The sequence below is a fragment of the Setaria viridis genome, chromosome 3, assembly GCF_005286985.2.
Source record: "Setaria viridis chromosome 3, Setaria_viridis_v4.0, whole genome shotgun sequence".
NCBI lineage: Eukaryota > Viridiplantae > Streptophyta > Magnoliopsida > Poales > Poaceae > Setaria > Setaria viridis.
In genome coordinates, this window is record NC_048265.2 from 2,000,578 (window position 1) to 2,016,618 (window position 16,041).

The 16,041-nt window shown below is 46.3% G+C and overlaps 3 protein-coding genes across 3 annotated transcripts; 2 read left to right on the forward strand and 1 right to left on the reverse strand.

Annotated features, from left to right (window-relative positions):
- The first annotated feature begins 3,577 nt into the window (after nucleotides 1–3,577).
- Nucleotides 3,578–4,900, forward strand: LOC117846849 (heavy metal-associated isoprenylated plant protein 39). Its single transcript, XM_034727948.2, has 3 exons — nucleotides 3,578–3,858; nucleotides 3,988–4,063; nucleotides 4,237–4,900. The coding sequence occupies exons 1-3, from the start codon at nucleotides 3,847–3,849 to the stop codon at nucleotides 4,563–4,565; spliced, it is 417 nt and encodes a 138-aa protein (XP_034583839.1). The 5' UTR covers nucleotides 3,578–3,846; the 3' UTR covers nucleotides 4,566–4,900.
- A 3,735-nt stretch (nucleotides 4,901–8,635) lies between these two features.
- Nucleotides 8,636–13,186, forward strand: LOC117847958 (actin-related protein 8). Its single transcript, XM_034729264.2, has 12 exons — nucleotides 8,636–9,183; nucleotides 9,273–9,358; nucleotides 9,642–9,712; nucleotides 9,889–9,956; nucleotides 10,584–10,645; nucleotides 10,736–10,833; nucleotides 11,220–11,301; nucleotides 11,498–11,640; nucleotides 11,838–11,986; nucleotides 12,070–12,203; nucleotides 12,354–12,472; nucleotides 12,590–13,186. Exons 1-12 carry the CDS (start codon nucleotides 8,816–8,818, stop codon nucleotides 12,680–12,682), a joined length of 1,473 nt encoding a protein of 490 aa, XP_034585155.1. The 5' UTR covers nucleotides 8,636–8,815; the 3' UTR covers nucleotides 12,683–13,186.
- Nucleotides 13,187–13,831: 645 nt separating this feature from the next.
- On the reverse strand, nucleotides 13,832–15,879 carry LOC117847959 (ubiquitin-conjugating enzyme E2 28). Its single transcript, XM_034729265.2, has 5 exons — nucleotides 15,722–15,879; nucleotides 15,546–15,625; nucleotides 14,579–14,706; nucleotides 14,313–14,417; nucleotides 13,832–14,204 (listed from the first exon to the last, which is right to left on the reverse strand). Exons 2-5 carry the CDS (start codon nucleotides 15,613–15,615, stop codon nucleotides 14,061–14,063), a joined length of 447 nt encoding a protein of 148 aa, XP_034585156.1. The 5' UTR covers nucleotides 15,616–15,625; nucleotides 15,722–15,879; the 3' UTR covers nucleotides 13,832–14,060.
- Between the last annotated feature and the right edge of the window lie 162 nt (nucleotides 15,880–16,041).

Genomic DNA, 16,041 nt, shown 5'->3' on the forward strand with positions numbered 1-16,041 from the left:
AAAAGCTAGATCATGCATGTCCGTAATGGGACCGTATTGTGTGTCACCATTTGACCCCTGTTAAAGAAATCTAAAGGTAGATTGTTCTAGAGGCCGATTCCAATTTGCCCATGGAAACATAACCAACAGTGAAGGGGATGTATGAGGCAATTCATATTTGAAGCATTCCACTAGCAGCTACTGCTCCTGCTAGTAACGAGCTAGGCCGGTGCTGGCTTTTTAAAAGGCGACACCTGACCTTTGGAATATCTTACTCCGTTCCTCTCCTCATCAATACCTGACTTGACGGCAAGAGATTTGCTGCAAATTTTATTAGACGATAAATCATAATACCTGACCTGACGGTGACGGAGGGAACAAGCTGTGGTAGTGACATGGGAATCAATGCACTGCCCTGCAGATCGAGCGTTGGAGCTTCCCGGAAGCTTGAGCCTGGTTCGTTAAGGCTCTGGTGCAAAGCACTGTCACTCGGCCGGGCCGGGTGTACTACTGCTGGACCGTAGCGCACAAGGGCTCAATAATTCAGTGGTACAAGGTCAAATTACGGTGCGGCGTCCTAGCAAATGTAACACATTTTTTTTATCAGTAAGTAGTGTTAATGTGCGGGCCAAAAGGACAGGCAACAAATATAAAGGACGATTTTTCACTACTAAAAAAATTACAAATGACGCTTTCTTCCTCTCGGGATTTTTTTTCAATTAAAGAAAGCGCTATGCATGGTTTATTTGAAGCTTTCAGCCTCAGGTGAGAGTGACGCTATTCGTTGTTATTTTTCGTACAAGGCGGCTGCGATTTCTTTCACACAGAAAACCGAATGCGTGTGTCAACTCCTGCCTAGGCCCATGTTTAGGTCACTCCAAAATCCCAACTTTGACACTATGCAAAAAGAAAATTCCCCATCATATCAAACTTGCGGTATATGAATGGAGTACTGAATGTAGACGAAATCAAAAACTAATTGCACAGTTTTGTTGTACTTTGCGAGACGAATCTTTTGAACCTAATTAGTCAATATTTGGACAATAATTCACAAATACAAACGAAACGCTACAGTGTTGCTACAGTAATTTGGGTACCCCAAAGTTGGGCAACCTAGGAACAATGCGAGACGTAGAATTAACACGGACTAAAACCTAACCCATTGTTCTTACGTCATGATCGATATTGAGTGTATTATTATTTTGCTGTGATGAAGGAATGGAGCTTTCAGTGCACGGCTGGGTTCGCTACCACTGCGAAAGCGCAAATCCTCCACTGCACACTGGGCTGTCGCGCCGCAAACGTAGCGCAGTGGATTGACCCAACACATCACGCACTTATCCCGTATGGTATCATGTATCATTATATAATGATCTGAACTCAAGCCTGGAAGAAGAGCGTGCTCAATTAGTGTACCAGGGCTGGTCAACATTTGACTATTCAGCGATAAAGTTGTAGGAGTACCACCAAGTGGTTTGAGTATGCGAAGAGTCTCAGCGTTGGCTCCATGCATCTTCCATTTGTCCGGGCAATTGACCTCATCGTGTCATCGTTTGACTCATTCTAAATTTTTCTAGAGATCGAGCGATTCCATCTTAGCTAGCTTGTAGAGATTTTTTTTATAAAGGAACAATGGAGACATTTGGAGGCTGCTTGGTCGGTGGTCACTAAATGCCACGTTGGTCCCACCAACCTGCGGTGCAGTAAATTGGCATCTCAAAAACCTGCTCCAAATGCATGTGAGCACTATTCCGTAGCACCACTGTGGCTGTGGCAAACCCTGGTTGGAAACCAAGCCGCCCCTTGTTCCCACATTTGAAAAGCGCTCCACTAGCTCGACCGGAACTAAGTTGAGTGGTGCAGAATTAAGGAGGTGTTTGGTTCCCTTTGCTTATTTTTAGCACGTGTCACATCGAATGTTTAGATACTAATTATGAGTATTAAACATAGACTATTTACAAAACTCATTACATAAGTGGAGGCTAAACGGCGAGACGAATCTATTAAGCCTAATTAATCCATCATTAGCAAATGTTTACTGTAGCAACACATTGTCAAATCATGGACTAATTAGACTTAATAGATTCGTCTCGCCATTTAGCCTCCACTTATGTAATGAGTTTTGTAAATAGTCTACGTTTAATACTTCTAATTATCTAAACATTCGATGTGACGGGTGCTTTAAAAATAAGTAGGAGGAACCAAACCAGGCCTAAGTTGGGTGGTGCAGAGTACTGTAGTGGTCGCGTGAACGTGTTGCCGCTAAGCCTTTTTGACGACGACGATGGAGATCCTTGCTCCGCAAGGTATTTACAGGATCAACATGCATGTCACATTGCCATGTCCCAATCCCAAGCAAGATTGGTTCAGCTCGGCGGACGCACCGAGGACGAATCGAACAGGCCGTTCCTGAAATCCACACGGCAAGAGGAGGAGGAGGAGGAGAATCATCGTGGATTTGGCACCCGCGCTCGGCGTCGTGCGTTTTCCAAGGGGCGAAAAAGCCTGCGCGCCTGTCGGAATATCTGACTGACGAGCTCTGTCGAGAACTTTCAAGCACCTGATCCGGGCAAGGATCGGATCGCTGGTCCAATCGGAAAAGGCGTCGCAAAGTTTGTTCTGACGAACGAGCGCACTACGATCGAGGCCAGCTGAGGCAGCCGTTGCTTCATGATTACAAACTGATGGAATGCAAGAGAGGGCAGGGCCGCAGGGGAGAGGAGACGACCCCAAGTCAACTCGGCAAACACGTGCGTCCAGATTTGGCATCGTACACTAGTGAACTAGTGATGGTACAGTGCAGTCAATGGGCTGGCAAGGTCGAGCTTCCAGGAAGCCCTGCTTAAGCCAAGTTGCAGTGCTCCGAGCCTCGCGTACAAGCAGTGCCACTCGATCCGGTGGGTTAGCTGCTGCTGGAGACTGCGAGTCGGTTTCAGATTCTCCGTTTAGCCCCCTACTGTAGCGATCGATGGAGATTGGAGAGGTCTCACTCTCGCTTCCCACTAACGGCTAGCTGGCAACAGCGCTGCCACCGATCGCAAGTCAGTCAAGATGCCCGCCACCCTTGCTGCCGAGCCCGGAACAGGACGAGAAGACTCCGCGATTCGGCAGGTCGTCGCGGGGCCCCCGTCAAGCGGGGCTGTGGTGGTGGCTCCGCCTCGCCCCCTAGCGATCTCCTTTGGCGGCTGCGTCCTCCCCCCTCTCGGCGCGTTCCACACGCCACCGTCTCCGGGCTCCCACTCGCCACGACGCCACACCACCCACCCCACGCGCGCGGACGCGTCCAAGCACCTATAGCGCCGGAGAAGAAACAAAAAGTTCATTCCTCGCAAACGTCATCATATCGGATTGCTTCACGGCTTAGCCCGTCGGTTTCGTTTGCGCGTCATCGTACGATCCGGCCCGACCCGATCGCGTCTGCCTTCGCCGCGGCTTCCTTCCTTCCTTCCTTGCCAGCCCGCGCGCGACGCCGACCCGCCTCGGCCTCGGCGTTCCAAGTCGTGACCCGTGAGCGCGACCGGGACTGTTGGTTCCGCAGTGCCGGGTCGTGCCGCCGGCCGGCGCCGGCCCGCCCCCCCGCCTATAAATTCAGTCGCCTTGGAGCTCCCTTGCCGCCCCCCAACTATACTAGCCTCGGTTCGTTTCGGTGCTTGCCCATCGAGCATCGAACTCACCGCCGAGACAGACAAAGCACCACGCTACCCGTTCTCTCCCTCTCTCAGCCCCGTCCACTTGTCGCATTGCCGATTCGGTACACGCCGGCCCCGCCAGATATAGAGCGAAGCCGAAGGCAGCCAGAGAGCCACTCGGAGCGGTCCGCTTGGTTCGGCAAGGCAGAAGGATCAGTCCCAGCCTGTTCGGCCGGCCATGGCGGCGAAGGTAAACCGCTTGCGAATTCTTTGCTCGATTCCAAAGCTCCTTTTTTCACCCAAAAGGCTCTTATCTTTTGGATTCCCCGTGCCTGCCCGATTGAGATTCTTAACGAGATTCTTGCCTGTCCTGCTGCAGAAGGTCATACTGAAGCTGGACCTCCACGACGACAAGGATAAGCAGAGGGTGCTCAAAGCGGTCTCCACGCTCCACGGTACGCACACTTGCTTCCTTTCCTTTTCATCTGCTCCGCTCCGCTCCGCTCCTCAGTCATGGACGCCGGCGTCTGTATCTTGGAGAATTGCGAGCTGGAAGAAATAAAAAAAATCAGTTTCTAATCCATGTCCCAACTCTGAATTCTGACCGCAAGAACCCTGGATTCCGCAGGTATCGACTCCATCTCTGTGGAGATGAAGGACCAGAAGCTGACGGTGATCGGCCTCGCCGACCCCGTCGACGTCGTGGCCAAGCTGCGCAAGGTCGGGGTAGCTCACATCCTCTCCGTCGGCCCGGCCAAGGAGGAGAAGAAGGACGACAAGAAGGGCGGGGACAAGAAAGAGGGCGCTAAGGACGGCGACAAGAAGACGGAGGCCAAGCCGCTGTTGGTTTACCCGCCGTGGGTCGCGCAGTACCCCTACACTCCACCACAGTACCCTCCACCGCAGTACTTCGTCCGCAGCGCCGAGGAGGACCCCAACTCCTGCGTCATCTGCTGATGGCGACGCCGATCGGGAGGTCCCGGTTTTTTCGTAGCTGGCCTGCCTGCCTACCTCGAGCTCCAGCGTCAGTGATGGCCGATCGGGCCCCCGGGGGTGTTGGTGGTTGGCTGCTGTGCTCATCTCTATCCTTGGGTTGGTTGGCCCGTCCGCAGGTCGTTGTATGATGATGATGGCCGGAGCAATTACTTACTATACACAGGCGATCCGAGAGTCGTTGGTGGTGGGGTTTCAGGCTGCAGCGCCATTGCTGATGAGCGTGTTGTCTAGTGTTCATAGCATATAGTATCTGGTTTTTGTCCTTGCTGAAAATATAAACATGACGTGATATGATATGGCACGATCTCCTAAATTACACTTTAACTATTAATTTATCTTATATTATATTATTTAGGGTTATAAACTTATAATCATTTGAGAATACATTTGATTACAAAGCCAACCATTACATGTTTACATCAAAAAACAAAAAAAATTTGGTCAAACATAACAAAGTTTGAATTTTGATATGCGCGTACACCTGATAAACATAAACGGAGGAAGTACATAAAAAGATTAACTAAAGATATATCAAGTTCCATCTTTTCTGATGTATGAAGTTGAGTAGTTAAAGGAGAGGGAATGTGGTGATCAACTGTTTATAGGACTTGGCTCGCGAGGCTTACGTAAAAGCAAGACCAATACACCTGAATCATCTAGAAATAGCAACTAGTACTAGAATAAACTGGGTATAAGATGATATTGTAATCATAAAATGGTTGCTGTCCAAACCATCTTTGAAACTTGGCTGCAAAGAGCCAAGACTCCATCGATGACGGTTCGACTCCTTCAAGGGTCAAATGGTGTGCGGCTTATTAGATAGCAAAGCATAAAAACAGCCTGAACCATGCGAACACTCCTCCCCTCTATGTGGTTCACATTTCTATCATTAAGACATTTTGTTTTATAGCGCGGCACTATAGAATGAATTATTTATTCATTTCTTTGGTGGCACAAAGACTAGAAAGAAGGGAATAACCATGGAGTTGTCATAAATTAGGGCCCGTTCGGTTTGGCCGGAATGGACTGGAATGCAGCCTAATCCGGACGGATTGGAATGGCTCGGAACAAATATGACTCAACATAAGAATTGTTGTTCGGTTAGCCTGGCTTGAAACCAAACCTGGGCCGGAATGATTTCAATCCTTCCTTCCACGGCCCGGAATCGATCCCTACCTCATCCCTCCCAGATCGGTTCCTAGCCACGCGACACGAGGAGACACACGCTCCGCTGGTGGCGTGAGAAGCGACGAGGCGGTGGCGGTGTGGCAGCGCGAGGTGACGACGTGGCGGCGGGGCACATCTTCGACGGCCACCGCCGCGACGGCGACCACCGCCTTCTCGCCGATAAGCCGTCGCCTTCTCTTCTCTCCTTCTCGCCCTAGGTTTCTTGCTCCCTGGCCATCACCCTAGGTTTCTTGTTTTGTCGATTGGTCCTAGCTGGGCAGGTCTCAGACGAGGGTTGCTCGCTGGGGAAGAGCCTGAAGATGTCCCAGCTCCCGGTGCTGGCGGCGAGGGCGTGCCCGGTGAAGGCGGGTGGCAGCATCCCGTTGGTGCTCACGGTGCAGGACGTGGCAGTGGAGGGCTTCTGCGCGAGCCAGTGCGGGCACCACGGCTCGTACGGCGGCGGTGGCCGCGCGCGTGGCGTACACGTGGGTGGGGTACCCGGCGACGCAGTGCCCCGGGCAGTGCGCATGGGTGGTGAATCTGTTGGTGATTATCGAGTAGTCACCACTGATTTGTTGTTAATTATTCGAGAAGCGCAATTGCTGGCATCCTGTGTTTGTGAAATGTCTGAGGTGGTACATTGGCATAGCAGTTGAATGATAGGTTCTTTTTCTACTGGGAAATGGAGGTTCAAATGATTTCAAAGGCATTGCATTCTGATCTATGAACTCAAAGGTTTAAATGATAGGTTATTTCTCATGAATATCTTTAGGAGCTAGAACTGCTATATCCAGCAATCACTTGTGTAGTGTGTATTATTTCAAGTATATTTAACATCTTGCTTAAACTGAATGTTAAGGAGAAAATAGTGTGTATATACTATCCTAACATCAGTCTTCTGTTTTAGATCGACCTTCAGTCTCTTCTGTTTTCAATCTCAACAACATTCAGCACATGGTTGCCTTGAATTTAGCACATCGATCCTAACTCTGTTGGCTCTATGATATTTTGGGAGAACTATACGATGTTGAATGTTGTTGAGATGATGCTTTGGGAGAATTATATGAATTCAGTCAAGTTAAAGATAAGTGACAGTTATATATAAATATATCCTTTCAAACAGCTATATATGCTCTACATATTTACGTATTAGACTATAAGGTTATTATGATGTCTATCTTGAATCAACTTCTAGTTGTGATATGGTACCATATGTCAATCAAATCCATCCATGTTAAATTTCATTCTCACCAATTCGTTTGTTTTTTGCAGGGGCAAGTTGTAGTGGCTGCTTCTTTTGCAGTGGCAGGTTGAAGCAAACTGCGAACAGGTGATTGTCTTAACAGCAATTGCTGTTTGGAAGTTAGATGTTAGTGTCATGAACAAATCCGGCATACAGATTACTACTTATGCTTTGGTGTTGAGCTGTTGATGTAGTTTTGTATCGATATATGTTGTGCAATGCAACAAGAGCTGCTATCCCACCTTGACATCTACTCTACAAGAATTCTTTCTTTTCTAGATAATGTTAATCTCTAGATAATGTTAATCTCTGGTTCTTGCCACATTGCCTTACTTTATGCTTTAGCTGTTAGCTGTTGTTGATATGGAGACAGCTAAGTTGATCTAAAATGATAGGTGAATGCAGCTGGGTACTCTTTATTGCACATTTGAGTTTGGTGCTATTGTAAACTGTCATTCTGTTAGCTGTGATTTAAATATATTTCCTATTACGTTTTATGACAGTTGTTAATTTCTCTCATTATGATAATAGATAGTTGTTCTTTTCTCCAATGGTCTAGGCCGAATATAAGTTACAGAATGGTTGCAACTAGGCTTGGTTTTGATACAGCAGTGATAGTCATAGGAACATAGACTAACAGTCACCTATTGCTAGCTTGACCTGGATTGATTCTACCTGTGCATGTTCGGTTTGAGTGGATTGGCAGGATTAAATCCTGACCGGATTGAGTGACACAAATGGAATCACTCAAATCGGGTCTGGAAGTAATCCTGACCGAAATTCAATCCAGCTGAAACGAACAAGACCTTAGGTGGATGAGTGGAGTCTTTACGAGTAGAATGAGTTGTTCCATTCAATGAAATTAGCATGAGCCATGACTAAATACCATATTTATATTGCGATTCAAAGTTAGTGGGAATAGAACTCTTGTGTGCTAGTCGGGAGTTGAGTTTTCTCAAGCTGAAAGTTTTCTTCAACTTTAAACATGGATAGTTTGAACCTTAAATTCAAGCAGATATACTACTTTTCTGATGGTAAACATAATCTAACAAAATGAAATTGTGAATACAAATTATACACAAGTTAAACTACACAACAGAAAGAAGACCACCCGTTGATGCGTGTGAGTGCATCAATGACAGTATAAAAAAAGATAGGGACAGGGTGAGGAAGAAGATAAGACGGCAGAGAAGGAAAACCACCCAATGATGTGTGTGAGGCCATCAATAGCAGGGTGAGGAGGAAGGTAAGCAAGCTAAAAATGTTGGTTTGGTTAGTTATGCGGTGGGCAACTGCCGTTAGTCGTGAACAAACAAAACCAAACACCAAACAATTGCAAACAATCTGATGAGACCTCATTCTCATCACTCTATTCACGTCATTTCCCTTCGATTTATTAGCGGTGCTTATCGTAGCGGACCATGGAATCCGTCTCGACTGGAACGCGAGCACTGGCCCCACTGGTCAGTGACCCGAGCGGAGCGTACCGGTAGCTACCGGTAGCAGGAGCAGCTCACCGATCAGACCATGGCGACGCTGGCACGCGGCCACGTCATGGGCCACAGGCCCACCACCCACGCACGTGACGCGACGGTTATCCCCGCCCGAGCGCACGCCCCCTTGTCCGGTTCACCTCCCCCTCCCGGCCGGCCGTTCCAGAGCTTCTGGTTGCTTCCGCCTCCTCGGCCGCATCCGCACATGTAGCGCCACTGTCCGCGAGGCCGGCGAGGGAGCCAGCTACGGAAACCCCCATCCTCTCGAGTCTCGACACGACGCAACCCAATCCTCCAGTTCCGACCCCATGGCGATGCTGCTCCGCAAGGTGTGGGGATCCGTGCTCGCGCGCGCGGCGTTGGGGGCGCCGGGGCCCGGCCCGGCGGCCCCCGGCTCCCCGCGGGGCGGCCACCGCGCGCAGCCGGCCGCCGAGCGGTACAGCGCGTCGCTGTCGCTGGGCGCGCTCGACGCCGTCCCGACCGACGTGCTCGCGCAGATCCTGCGCCTGCTGGGCCCCGTCGACGCCGCACGCTCCACGGCCGTCTGCCGCGCCTGGCGCATCCTCGCCTCCGACAACGGCCTCTGGGCCTTCTTCCTGCGCCTCGGCCCCGACCCGTGGGACCTCGTCGTCTTCGCCGAGACGCACCTCGCCGCCGGCCCCGACTCGCACCCGTGGTCCGTGCCGCCGCTCGAGCGCTGCTTCTCACAGAGCTTAATTATGCCCCGCGCTCGGTATTGCAGCTGACATCGCTGTGCATTTCTAGGTTGTACTACGATAACTCGCCGCAGCTATCGTTCAAACAGATTTACGGCCTCCGAGCGGTGGTCCCGGGTACTCTCATAGTCGATGGTAAGAGAGAACGCATCCTTCCTCGAGATCTCCAATTTTACTTTAGATTTACATGGCCAATCCTTGCTTAATCAAAACAAATACTAGAGAAATCCTGAAGATAAGTTAGCATTCAATGGGGGGTAGTTGCTTAAATTGACTACTTTCTATACCGCTACATAACGAAATGGATACCCTGAACCCTGCAACAGGATATTAAGGACGTTCTGCATTATATATCTATCTAAGATTGCCATAATAGTCTCAGTTCCTGGTGTGTCCTCTGTTGTTTCTTTTATTGAAGGTGGATCTGGGTATTGCAAGTATGGCTGGAGCAAGTATGCTGCTCCTTCTGGGCGTTGTGCGACATTCTTGGTAAGCTGTGGCAATCAATGGCCACTGGCCAGGGTCACATTTTGAAGGCACAAGATGCCCATGAACATTATGATGACCATTGTTGACCTATACTAAGCTCAAGATTGGTGTTTACTGATTTACCAGAGCCCAAAGACATGTCATTAATTTCAATGCATGTTGGTATTACTATGCAGGAATTCGGTAACATTGAATCACCTATGTATGCAAGGCTTCGTCACTTCTTCTCTACAATCTATACAAGGTTCTGAATTAGATCTCGTTTTCACAGCTCCACATAGTTTGTTTATTTTGTATTATAAATGGTTTTACCTTGGTTACAGTAAATTTGGCCAGTGAGGTCTTGACTTAAAGGGAATTTTACTGATGATACTAGTAGTAGCTGTTGGGTGAATTTTTATTAAACACTTGGTACTATACTTCTTCCTGCCAGATTCTTTCAACATTTTTCTGTGTTTATGGAAACTTGGACTGACTAGGTTGCCTACTGTCAAAGTGATTGCACCATCTCTAGCTTTGATGTCATCATTTATGTCTAGTGGGTATTCTAGGATGTGTGCTCATTTATATTTCAGCTTCAACACTTGCTGTTGATTGTTCATGTTACAAATCTATCCTACTAGCATATGCTAGGAGATAACCCATGATATTGGAATATTGACGTTTGTTGTAGTCTCTTACCTAAAAGAAGCTGACCAATGGAAGACAAAAGCATGCTTTAGTTCTTTCTTTTTCCCACAATTGATTTGGTTTGAAGTCATAAAGGAGCTAGAGTTTTATTTTTTAAAAAAGTCCCTGATAGGGTTATGCTTAGTACTAAATTTCTCTGGGCATATTCATTGTATTATATGTCCTATTCTGACTTTCACAGGATGCAAGTAAAGCCTTCCACTCAACCAGTTATTGTTGTCCTTCCACTGAATCACACTGATGGTTTGTATTCGTACAGTCTTTGCCCAACTATCTAGTTTACGGTTCTGCATTTGGACCATATTACTTGACTCCACTTTTTATTTGTCACAGATACTGACTCTGCTAGGGCCTCAAGAAAGCAATACAAGGAAACAATATACTCTGTCTTGTTTGATATGAATGTTCCTGCTGTTTGCGCTGTTGATCAAGTATGCATCCATTCTTTGATTATTGGTTATATGAACTGGATGCATTTTTCAAATTTCACCTTGTGTTTATTTAATCCAATCATCGGTTCTGTCCTGAATAATTTTTGCCTTTTGAATTTAGCTTTCGCAAAATCTTGCACCACGCCAGAACCATGTATCTTAGTTAAATCTTGAGCTGCCCAACTGTGAGATTTGTGTAAAACTGATCCATACAATGTTGCAACATTGTTGTAGATATATGCTGCCTTTTCTCGCTGGCCTAAGGTCCAAAATTGTTTTATCTTCAATTACTCGTACTTCTTATGTACTTCATCAATATGGCATGTGTATAACTATCCTTGAGGAAACATATGTAAGCAATGAGCTCACTAGCATTTGCTTTCCAGGCAGTTTTATCTTTGTATGCTTCTAAGCGGACCTCTGGCATTGTTGTCCACATTGGATTCAATACCACTTCTGTTGTTCCCAGTGAGTAATTGTTCATGTTTTTTCCTTTCTTTATTTAAGATTCAATGCTGGTGACATTACCTTGGTTTTTCAAGTATTTACTGTGTTTTCCTTTTCCCATGAGTTTGGGGAACATTAGCCATGCCGGTTGCATCTTTCAGTTGCACATACTGATGTCATTACATTTTAGGATTCTGATGTACTATGTTTACAACAGTCTTTGAAGGCAGGGTAATGTATGAGATAGGTGTTGAAACTGTGGGGCAAGGTGCCCTTAAACTCACTGGATTTCTTAAGGAGTTAATGCACCAGAGAAATATATCTTGCGAGTCACTGTATACTGTCCGGACCATCAAGGAGGTAAAGTTTATTTATGCAGCAATAGTTGAAGATATTTGGTGTCAGGACATTCTTCCTATAATCTCACCTGTTGGCTACACACAAGCTAACTGTGTTCGGAGCCTATTATCTAGAGGCTAGCTATCTAAACATGCATGTAACTGAATGGGGATGATATCTGACATATGTCTGTGCCTCTCTTTCTCTCGTATTTGAAGAAACTTTGCTACGTAGCGGCTGATTACGAAGCTGAACTACGTAAAGGTACACAAGCTTCTTGTGAGGTTGATGGTGAAGGGTGGTTCACTCTGTCGGAAGAGAGATTCAAGACTGCTGAAATTCTATTTCAGCCCCACATGGGAGGAATGTATGTAATTTTCTGATATTGCCTGATTTGTGCTTTCTTTACAGTTCAGTTATGGTTGCTCAATGTTGACCTTGCCCATGCAGGCCTGCTATGGGCTTGCATAAAGCAGTATCTCTATGTATGGATCACTGCTATAATTCAGAAGTGGTTGGTGATGACAGCTGGTACAAGACGGTTGTTTTAGCTGGTGGATCGTCATGCTTACCTGGTTTACCAGGTATTTATCCTATGCATTTTGGTACAATAATGCTTTTACGCGTCCATCGGTATTTTGAATCAAACATGGAATGATGATGGGTAATGCTTTATTTATTCTGGATTCTGTTTGTTTTTTGGTGACTCTAATGGATACCGTGGAATGGAACAGAGAGGCTGGAGAAAGAGCTTCAACAGCTTCTTCCACATTACATTTCAGAAGGAATAAGAGTACTTCCTCCTCCGTTTGGCACTGATTCTGCCTGGTTTGGTGCAAAGATGATTAGCAATGTAAGGACATGGAACCTTGAATTTTGTGTGGCGCGCATGATGGGTGCGTGTGCGCGTTCAATTCAAATCCATTGCTGATGTTAGTTTCACTTTTACTAATGATCGGTTGAACTTTAGGTGAGTACTTTCACTGAGGCATGGTGTGTAAAGAAGAAGCAGTTTCGCCAGAAGATACGCAGGAATGGTCCGTTGTTTGTAAATTCTTGGTAATAAGAATCTCATTGGTACAGTTACGATTGCACGGCGATGAGTCGTGGTCAGAAAATAAAACATGGAGTTTCCATGGAGCTATTGGGTCTGTTCGCTTCAGCTTATAAGCCGGCTGAAAAGCTGCAACGGCTGATTTGTTGTGAGAGAAAAATACTGTTTTGTGGCTGATAAGCCGGTTGAATAAGCTGAAGCGAACAGGCCCATTCTCCGTATCCAAAACATGGTACGAGCATCCAGTCCATACTCCACCGGTTTATAAGACACTAAGTACATATCAAGTACATGGATTATGAGCAAATGTATCATAGGTTATAGTTGTTATAGCATGTTTTTGGAAGTTCATTGTTGTTACAGGATGTTCAGCGGAACAATTCTTTTGTTATTGGTACAGTCATCCTGGTCTGTAATTATTTATATGGAGTTGGGTACGATACAAAATGCTGTCATGTGTTATACATCTTGTAAATGAAATACTCGTTTTAAAACATACTGACGTTTTGCAAATATATGTTTGTCATTTAGTTATCAATTTGATATGGTTAGAGTTTGCGGTTGGTAATGCGTTCACTTTTCAGTTTGCGAGCTAGGTGAAAAAAAAAACGAAAACAGTTGTTGGAATTACATAAACCTATGATTTTAGCAGCTTAGCCTTTTTTTATTTGTTAATTTATTTTAAACTCAGATTTGAGGTTGGACCACTATGGAGTTTGGACGCTTGCTAATGTAGTGAGACGGCAAGAACAGGTGTCGCAGGTCCTTAAAAGAAAGAGGATAATAATGCTAATAAGAACTTACAGAAAGGAAAAAAAAAAGAGAGCATATGGAGTAGTGTTTAACAATGAAATAGGCAAAAACCTCGTGTTTATCCAAAAACTTGTACAGAAAGAAACAAAAAAAGAGAAATCGCCAGCGCAATCCATAACCCTTCTATTCACATGCCTGCAGATGCATCTACCCATCCTAATATTTTTATCTTATGCATCGCTTCTCACCTGCCTTGCTAGCTTTCATCCTCCACAAAGGAAATCAAGTCCAGGAAAAATCTAGCTTGTTGTAAAAAAAAGAACTTGGGGTAAGAGCTGCCCGGCTTTCCCGTGCTCACGGGGACGCCCAACGGACTAGCAGTTTCAATAAGCAACGCAAACAACGGACACCACAAACCATATAAATATGATTAAGGAAGTAACATTAGATAACGGAACGGTCAGGTAGAACAGACTACCAGACTCAAACGGACTTCACAAGGTAATACATGAGTTCAACAGGACACAATAGCCCTCAAAAGTCCATTGATACTTGGTTGGGGGGAGAATGACTTGGCTGGTTATTTAGGTGATAACGATTTCATGGTTCGAACCATTCACCACATAGCCTTCTTCTAGCCCATGGCGTACTTCTGCGTCCAGGAGCGAGCAGTGGACTCATACTTGGCCCTATCAGTCTTGTACATGTGAGCAATCTCAGGCACAAGAGGGTCATCAGGGTTCGGGTCCGTGAGCAGCGAACAGATCGACAGGAGCACCTGTAACCGAACAACCTCAGGAAGTCAAACAAGCTATTTCTGATATGTAGTGGATTAACTAATAAAATCAAGGCATGGCAAAAATGAGTAGAAAACTGTATTTTTCACCTTTGATATGGTCAAAGCAGGGCTCCACTGTTCCTTTAGAATGTCAAGGCAAATGCTGCCATTGCTGTTAATGTTCGGGTGGAACACCTTGGTGCGGAATGACACCTGAAAATAAGCATATCGTCCTAACATTAGATCCCATAGATGACTTAAGAGGTATTAAATGATGTTCTCTTTGAAATTAACTGAAGCTCTAAGTATCATAGTATCCAAGTAATAAATTACCAGGGAGCTGCCATTAGAAATCAGACATTTAGAGAAATTACCTTTGGTGGTTTGAAAGGATAATCCGGAGGGAAATGAATGTTCACCAAGAATACACCACCGGCAAATGGGCTGTCCGAGGGCCCCATGATAGTGGCTTGCCAATGGAACATGTCCTCACCAACAGGACCTGACAATAAGATCAGTGAGTTCAACCTCAAGGAACTCCATAGACACACAACTCACAAGCAAGGCAATGTGGTGGTGGATGTGGGGTGGGTGACGAACAAAGGTTTTGTCTAGGTTCAAGTAGTGGGATCTTCAAACAATGAAGAATATGGCATGCTCAAGTAGAACAAAAAAGAATACAACAGAACAGATGGAGCAACTGAGCTTCACCTAAAAAAAAGATAGAACTGAGCAAGTATGTACAATAAAGACCAAACTCGCACATATGCTATAGCTGTATCATATCATACCAAAGAAAGAACACCAATAATGCCTACAAGGCTAGCCAAGGATAAAACAAAGCATGACTATTTCCATTGCAACCTTGAGTTTACAGCAATGTTTCCTGATGGCATGATCTCCACTTATGGGTTATGGCAAAATCTTCATATGGTTGCTACATATTTTAATTCAATGATGTGGTTTAACTGTAATTGGAAAACACATGCTGTAATTGGACCAAACTTAACACATGCATGCGGTGAATTGGCAGTAACTTCACATTTAAAAGAAAGGAAGCAACGATAGAAAAATTCTGATGCATTGAAGGCTAAAATACTTTTGAATCAATCACATAGAACATAATCAAATTGGCTAATTAGAGTTCACAAGGACCCTAGACAAAATAATCCCACAAACCAGCACACACATCATGCAACTAAGAAACTAAGACTCAAAAATGAAGCAATCGTGAGCCAACAAGACACATCAACCTACAACTCTAGCGCATGGGTAACGCGTTCATCGCAGCACAATTCGGCAAGATCTGGACAAAAACCACCGTGTTAAAGAGCAAACCACCTGCGCTGCAGGAGGTGGGCGGATCCTTCTGCAGGTCCTTCAACTCCTTCAGGATCCTCTTCGACGCCATGGATCAAACCCTAAATCCCCAAAATCCACAGATCAAATCAAACCTAGGGTAGGGCTCCTCAGATCGAATCAATCGAATCAAGAGAGGGGGTACGGGGCCCTCTTACCGATCGATGCCGGGGAAATCAGGCGGGGGTGGCGCGGGGTCGGTGCGACGGCCGCCTCCCTCTCTTCTACGAGGCGCGCGGCGGCGACGGCGTGTCGCGGGGGGGCTCGGGCCACAAACGGGAGGAAGCGAGGAGTCCGGGGGGATTTGGGTGGGGGAGCCCGTGGGGGCGTTTTATAGGGCGACGGGCCGACGTGGGCCGTCCGATGGGGGATCCGCGGGCGCCGACGCCTCGCGTGATGCTTACGCTGGACGCGCACAGGGGTTCGCCTTTCGGTGCTTTCCGGGTTTCTTTTGCGCAGGAAAAAGAGGGGGGGGAAA